This window comes from Antedon mediterranea, chromosome 2 (assembly GCF_964355755.1).
Source record: "Antedon mediterranea chromosome 2, ecAntMedi1.1, whole genome shotgun sequence".
In the NCBI taxonomy this organism is placed as follows: domain Eukaryota; kingdom Metazoa; phylum Echinodermata; class Crinoidea; order Comatulida; family Antedonidae; genus Antedon; species Antedon mediterranea.
Window position 1 is genome coordinate 40,560,315 of NC_092671.1, and position 8,541 is coordinate 40,568,855.

At 37.8% G+C, this 8,541-nt stretch overlaps 1 protein-coding gene across 1 annotated transcript; it reads right to left on the reverse strand.

Moving 5' to 3' along the window:
• Window positions 1–381: 381 nt before the first annotated feature.
• Window positions 382–1,272, reverse strand: LOC140039471 (uncharacterized). The gene has a single exon (XM_072085074.1). It carries the CDS (start codon window positions 1,270–1,272, stop codon window positions 382–384), a length of 891 nt encoding a protein of 296 aa, XP_071941175.1.
• Window positions 1,273–8,541: the final 7,269 nt, after the last annotated feature.

Consider the following 8,541-nt stretch of genomic DNA (forward strand, 5'->3'; position numbering starts at 1 on the left):
TGTCCCAGATCAGAACCAAATAGATGGGGAAACTTATTTTTTACCCAACCCATATTGGTATCCTCACCCTCACAGTTCTCAACTTTCATTGTCAAACATGACATAGTTGACCCATCAATTGTTAACGCTAGCCTTTGAATTAAATCTTTTCCCAAAATAGAACACCCTTGGTCTACTACTAAAAACTTTGCTGTAGCCATTTTTGACTTGTACTTAACCAATGCATTAAATTCCCCAACAATTTTAATTGTTTGTCTTGTATAAGTTAACAAATTAACTCCACTTGGGTACAGTGCTTCCTGCACAAAATGTCTTTGAAACAGTTTCATACTTAACAGGGATACATCTGACGCTGTATCAACAACAAAAGGTAGGTTCACATTATTCACACGAAGTCACTGAAACATTTGTCTTCCTCATGCACTCACCATTAGCTTCTCCATCGAAACACTGCATAACATTTGCATTACCAACTTCCCGACACATGCGCTGAAAGTGGCCTACTCTGGAACACTGACGGCATACATCAGAATTTGCCAGGTGGCGTTGTGACCCGCATCGAAAACATCGTCTTTTTCCTTCCCCATTAGGACCATTGTTACGGTAGCTCCTTTTGTTCACCTGTGTTTGTGCACACACTGGCATTGGTACTGCATTGAGTTCATCAGGAATCTTTACCGCTATCCCCTCTATCGCTTTCCGTTCCTTCTCAGCTGCTTCGACCCTCTCTGCAATCTGAATAGCTTTGGTCAAGGTCAAGTCTTTCTCCATTAATAATCTTTCACGTACTCTTGTAGAGTTTGTTTTTTCTACAATCTGATCACGGATCATGTCGTCATGCAACCCAGCAAACTGGCACGTACTTGCTAAGTGTTTAAGAGCTAAAACAAACGTTTGAACGTTCTCACCTGGTTCATGGGATCGGCTACGAAACTTGTACCTCTCCGCTACCACGTTAATTTTAGGTTCAAAATAGTCACCAAGTAATTGTAATGCTCTTGTAAATTCATCATTATCATCATCTGCTGCCTGCTGTGCACCTGGTATGGCAGCCGAAGTAGCCCTACTGTTCAAAACAGTGTAATAAATCCGTTGAGCTTCAGTACCTAACGACGCTATCAGGATAGCTTTGCGGCGGCCCGCTGACGCTCCCTCCAAGTCAGCAGCCGACAAGTAATTTTGAAATATTATTTTCCATGTTTTCCACTGAACAACGGGCGTGCCTGGAGATTCCAGAAATGGGTGTGGTTTACTCACTATATTATAGTTCATCCTCGTCGCCAATTGTAGTATCCACACAATTTAAATAAGAGCAAGAAAACACAGTCTTATGAATCAACACTTTATTGTCTACTTTCTTTCTCAACCTCGTGTTTCAACCACCTGCCCTCAACGCCCACTCTAGTTCCCGTTACCACATGATGCGAACTATAAATTTACTTTAGTAGACATTGGAGACAGTGGACGTCAGAGTGATGGTAGTGTATATGGATGTAGTTATTTGGGACATGCTATAGAGAATAACTTGCTCAACATTCCAGCTCGAGAGATGCTCCCAAATTCAGACAAAACATTGCCCTATGTGTTTGTTGGAGACGATGCTTTTGGATTAAAGAAGCATATGATGAAACCCTATCCTTCTTCACATTTAGAAACTGATCAACGAGTGTTTAACTATAGGCTGTCGAGAGCACGAAGAGTCATCGAAAACACCTTTGGTATAGCTGCAAGCAGATTTCGCATTCTGAGGAGGCCAATTATTGCCAAAGTACGGAAGGTTGTGCTCATAACGCAGTCTATTGTCGTTCTTCACAATTTCCTAATGAAACAAAATGCATCAAATGGTAATAAATATTGCCCATTACAATTTGTTGACAATGATGGGCCAACAGGGGTAACGCCAGGTGAATGGAGGCAAGATACCGATATTAATTTGCACGGTGGTCTACAATCGATACGTCGGATAGGTTCGAACAATTATTCCAAGGATGCTGCTGCCGTCAGAAATGGTTATAAAGATTAATTTTACAATGAAGGCGCTGTACAATGGCAATGGGGATTAGTTAACCGAACTTAAAGAAATACAGTCGGTTTACAGTATAACGAAATTTAAAAATAAGTAAATGAAAATATTTAATATGAAGGAAATCAATACTGTTACATCAATCCGATTTAATTAAAATGGAAATAACGGTTTTTGTAGACGTATACAGTATAATACTTATTTGCACTATATAAATAACACTAAACAAATAATTATTTGTTTTAATTACAGTATACTATCCGATCCGATTCAATTGAAATGTAAATAACAGTTTTCGTTTACAGTATATAATTATTTGCAAAGACGCATTAAATGTTATTAGTAAATGGTAAAATATTAACAGTGCTTATGTTAAATATGTCTGTTTTACTCCTCGAATTCTATATCAAAAAGCAATTGGCTTATTTTGACCATAGCGAGTCGTTGTCTTCGGCGGTCAAATGCTGAAACAATTGGGATAAGGCTCCTGAAATATAGAGCGACTTCATCTTCCTGTTGATTCGAACCCGATATCAAAGAATTAATGGCTTCCGATGTCGTTTCCAGTTGGTTTATTAGCATTTAATCAAGTTCGTTATGTTGCTTTTTCCGTTTTATCGGTACTTGTGGTATCGTCGACACACAGGGATCAATATTCTCTTCATTAGAAGCATGCCTTGCAGTAGTACCACTACTTGTAGCTTGACAATTGGCTTGTTGGCTGTTTTTTCATGCAGAAATCTCATCTGTTCAAAATACTTGCATTGCGGTAAAGACGTAGCGGCTGCCCCAGACCGTATAATTGAATTTCTCTTGTTTAGGCACTTCTTTAGTAGTGTGTCTTTCAAGTTTTTGAGTTGTCGCTGAAGGAATTCAACTAAAAAAATATAACAAATTATACCGAATTAATACTTTAACTTTAATTTTTGTAGCCCTACACGCGAGTAATTTATCCAAAATTGAAAATGGAATGTTCGAATAGGCCTGCCTGCCAGTAGGCTTGCTAGATAGAGTAGCCTAGCTAGCTAGGCTAGTAGATTAGACCTACCTAGGCATGGCATACTAATTTAATATTAAGATATAGGGGCCTAGGCCTAGCATAGCTAGCCTAGCAAGTAGTAGGCCTAGTCCCGTCTAACCTAGTCTAGCCTAGTAGGCTCTAGGGGTATCGGATCATCTCGGTCGCGTTTCATTTCGGTCGCGCTTCCTGTAAATCGAACTTCCGGCGATTTCTATGGAACGCCGCTCAATGCAGTACTGTACACTGTAAGCTCTAATTAAAGATCGAAGTGTAAGGCGAGCCTTAAAAAAGAAATGAATTTAAAAAAAATAAATAAATTGATAAATAAATAAACATAAATTCACGGTTTTTGCGATAAAAGTTGGGTGTTAATAATTTATGACCAAGCTTGGTGGGTATTTGCAACACTCTTAATAAACAGGGATTATATTAGGGGGTCTCGGGAAATGTCGAAAAACAGAGACCCCCAATATAATGAGACGTTTTATTGGGGGTCTCTGTTTTCGAGTTTTTCTCGAAAACAGAGACCCCCTATATAACGTAATATTGACTTAATATTGAGACGTTTTAGTGGGGGTCTCTGTTTTCGAGTTTTTCTCGAAAACAGAGACCCCCCCTATATTACGTAATATTGAGACGTTTTAGTGGGGGTCTCTGTTTTCGAGGTTTTCTCGAAAACAGAGACCCTGGGTCTCGGGTCTCTGTTTTCGAGACACCTGTTGTTTAGTTTAGTTTAGTTTAGTTTAGTTATAATGGGAAAGTTTAGGCGATGTGCCTTTTTAAACCCCATATCAACTACATTGTGTCGATGCGATTCTTGAAGGTATTAGCGGTCTCAGAATTGACAACGTCGGCTGGTAAACTGTTCCAATGGTTTATTACTCGTTGCGAGAAGGTATGTCTTCTACAGTTCAATCCTTTATGGAAAGTAGGCTTGAAAAATCTCAGGTGATGCCCTCGAGTAATTCTGCTAATGTTACTTCTCATTTGGAAAAAGTCATCCTTGGCTACACCCTCGAAACCTTTAACAATTTTATATGCTTCAATCAGGTCACCTCGAATTCTTCTGTCATACAAGGTTGTTAGGCCAAGAAACTTTAAACGATCTTCATATGAATATGAACGGATACATGGAACTAATTTAGTCGCACGACGTTGTACTCTTTCAATTACATTTATGTCCTTTTGAAGATACGGATTCCATACTTGAACACAAAATTCGAGATGTGGGCGTACATAATGCTTGTAGATGACGTTAAAACAATCCTTATCCATATATACGAAAGTCCTTCTGATGCTTCTTAAACAGTTCATGGCCCGCTGAGATACTTTGGCGCAGTGTTGGCTTGGTTTACAGTCATTAGTAATTAGTACTCCTAGGTCCTTTATTTTCTCAACTGTTTCCAGTTCAACTTCATCTATTTGGTATTTAAAATGAACATTTGAATGCCCAAAGTGCATCACCATGCATTTGCTTTTATTAAAAGCCAACATCCATTCTTTACTCCACTGCAGTGCATTGTTTAAAGATTCTTGTAATAATTGCCCATCATTTCTGTGTTGTGATACCCCTCAAGGTCGTTGTTGGTCCTCGTTGTCAACAGACAATATGGTTTCATTCTAATTCAATAGCACGAGACATAATGCGACACGTCAATGCATTATGCTTTAAAAAAATGTTACATTACATACATAATCGTAATAATATCTTTCAGTACAATATAGTGTATAAAAAAGCTCAGTAAAGTCTCTCACTGATTTTAACCGACACCAAACAAATATTCCCAATTTACTCGTTCATAATTATTAACATATTGGAGTCGTCTTCGTAAGCTACTTGTTGTGTCCTTAAAATATAGATAAAAATCGTTACAAATGCAAACAGGTTTATAAATTCGAACTGCTACACGTACCGAGTGCTGAAAGAGAGTTAAATCGGACAGTTAAGTCTCAATCCTACAATAGCATCCATTTTCGTATGCTTTATGCATAATTGACGCGCCATACACCACGATCGATATTGTTGAAAATTGACCTTAATTGACACGCGACCGAAATGAAACGCGACCGAGATGATCGTAATTCGGCTCTAGGCCTAGGTAGGTAGGGTAGTAACAAAGTGCGAGGCAGCGAGGCACGCGAGGCAGGGAAGGCATGCGAGGCAAGTCAGAAATTTATGCGAGGCATCGTTTTACCATCATCAAAAAATGCGAGGCATCATTTTATCATTTCTCAAAATTGCAAGGCAGGAAATCACCGAAATTGAAGTAGCCTAGGCCTAGGCCCGCTAGGCTAGTTTCCTTTTGCACCTGCCTTGTAATTTAACCAAGGCTTTATCCTGAATACCACAGCTTAGAATTAGGCATACTTTAATGAAGAAAAATCACATAAAAGTAACAATAAATCCATTAAATTGGTGATTTTACAGACGTTGTTTTTCTCGCATTTCGCACACTCAATGTTCAATATTTTGGTTTCTATGGAACGCCAAAAGAGCAAAATTAATTAGAGGGCTAAAAACTCTGTGGAATCCATTTATATTTAACGCATTATTTGGTGAAAATCAAGTACAATTTCAATAGATTTTGTCACTGTCAGTAAGGAAAAATGTTACTGTTGATAATGTACACGGTTTCGTTAACCTTTTAAAGAATAAAATAGAAAAATTCATCATAATATCCTTAGTAGGATGTCCTAGGTCTAGACTAGGTAGTGATGTTGATTTAGGATCGATTATTATTCTTTGAAAACAGAACAGTATCAGCAGTAACATATTACAACATTTTTATTGACAAATTAACAAATATATTGAAATAAAACGTGTTTTTCACCAATAAATGCATGAGAAATTGACGCATTCCACTGAGTTTTAGTCCTCTATTATCGTTGCTCTTTTGGCGCTCCATAGAAACAAAAATATTGAACATTGAATAAGTGAAATTCGCGAACAGTGTGCGAGAAACACGCCTGTAAAATCATTAATTTAAGGATTTATTTGTTACTTTTTATGTGATTCTTTCATTAAAGTACTCATGAGGTATACTTCTAAGGTGTGGTATTCACACGATAAAGTTAGTTATCAAATTTGGAGTAAAAATACAAGCGAAGGAAACTAGCGCCAGGTTTATTAGTACGTACATGGACAACAATAAATAAAAATCGTTCGTAATATACCTAGCTTACTAAAACAGGAATAGTGTATCATTATTAAATATTACACCAATTATTATTTTATCAAAATTGATTAAATTATTTTCTACATAGGCCTTTATCTAGGTTAGGGCTAAGCATATTAGCTAAAGTTTAATTTTAGGCCTAGTATTACAATTGTCGGACGTAAGTCTTTTTTCACACGCGCTCCAGAATTCTGTCGCAATTTTTTTCTTTGCGGCATGTTATTGGATCGGCATATCAGTTACCTTTTATTCACCGCCAGTTATTGAACTTGTCCTGGCAATCGCTGTTCACCTTATTTGCGAGAGAGGTACAGGTGTTGTTCTTAGAGAATGGAATGTCAAAAATACGGTGGCCCACAACTGTCACGCACACTATATAAATCATATTCACACAATTAAAGAAGGAATCACACAATTAAAGAAGGAATCACACAATTAAAGAAGAAATCACACAATTAAAGAAGGAATCACACCATTAAAGAAGAAATCACACAATTAAAGAAGGAATCGCATATAAACAAAAGAAAGCATGAAAATATAAAAAGAAATGCACAAATAAAGAAGAGCTAAGCACAATTAAAGAAGTCCGCACAAATTCGAAAGCTCCTCGCACAATTAAAGAAGTTCGCAACAAAATCAAAAGCTCCTCGCACAATTAAAGAAGTCCGCAACAAATTCCAAAGTACCTCGCACAATTAAAGAAGTCCGCAACAAATTCGAAAGTACCTCGCACAATTAGAGCACAGTAGTCCATATGGAACGCCATCGCTGCCTCCGGCAGCAGCAAACTTTAATTCTATTCGGCTCTTTTACCATTACGTTCGGCTCTTTTACCATTCGGCGCATTTCTATTCGGCCTTTTTACCATTACGTACGGCTCTTTCAGCATTCAGCTCATTTCTATTTGGCCCATTTTTTACCATTACGTTCGGCTCTTTCAGCTTTCGGCTCTTTTTTATTCGGCCAATTTACCATTACGTTCGGCTCTTTCAGCATTCGGCTCTTTTTTATTCGGCCCATTTAACATTACGTTCGGCTCTTTTTGATTCGGCCCTTTTTTATTCGGCTCTTTCTGCATTACGTTGGGCTCTTTTTAAATCGGCATTTTTTTATATGGCGCAATTAAAATCTAACCTTTGACATGGGGTCAAATGGAAGAAAATCAACGACTGGAAATGAGTCTATGAAAAGTTTACAAACATTTCATCATCATGACGCCAACCATGAGTAGCCAACCGATTAAAGATGTGTTGAATAACCTAAATTAATTCATCTTTTAACAAATTTTGAGAGAGAAAGGGTAAATTATTATTATTAAATGTTTGGCTGACACTAGGCGAGGCCTAGCTAGCCTAGGCCATAAATCAAACCTTTTCTCTCTCAAAATGGTCAATAAGGTGGGACAATTGCAAGTTCTCTAACTAACACATTAATCATGTCAATAAAATGATTTAGTTATATTGAAATAGCCTTCAAATTCATTTAATTCAACCAACCAAACACTCTACATGCTGCATCTATATGTTTTGTAAACTTTTCATAGACTCATTTCCAGCCGTTGATTTTCTTCCATTTGACCCCATGTAAAAGGTTAGAATTTAATTGCGCCGCATAAAAAAGGGCCAAATCAAAAAGAGCCGAACGTAATGCAGAAAGAGCCGAATAAAAAAGGGCCGAATTAAAAAGAGCCGAATGCTGAAAGAGCCGAACGTAATGGTAAATGGGCCGAATAAAAAAGAGCCGAATGCTGAAAGAGCCGAACGTAATGGTAAATGGGCCAAATAGAAATGCGCCGAATGCTAAAAGAGCCGAACGTAATGGTAAAAGAGCCGAATAGAATTAAAGTTTCCTGCCGGAGGCAGCAATGGCGTTCCATACGGACTACTGTACTTTAATTGTGTGTGAGGTACTTTCGAATTTGTTGCGGACTTCTTTAATTGTGCGAGGAGCTTTCGAATTTGTTGCGGACTTCTTTAATTGTGCGAGGGGCTTTCAAATTTGTTGCAGACTTCTTTAATTGTGCGAGGAGCTTTCGAATTTGTTGCGGACTTCTTTAATTGTGCTTAGCTCTTCTTTAATTGTGCGTTTCTTCTTTATTTGTGCATTTCGTTTTGTATTTTCATGCTTTCTTTTGTTTATATGCGATTTCTTTTTTAATTGTGCGATTTCTTCTTTAATAGTGTGATTCCTTCTTTAATTGTGTAATTCCTTCTTTAATTGTGTGATTCTGTGTTATAGTGTGCGTAACAGTTGTGGGCCACCGTACAAAAATGTCTTTGGCACGCCGCTCAGAGAGAAGTCTGTGCGTTGCTGCTGAAACC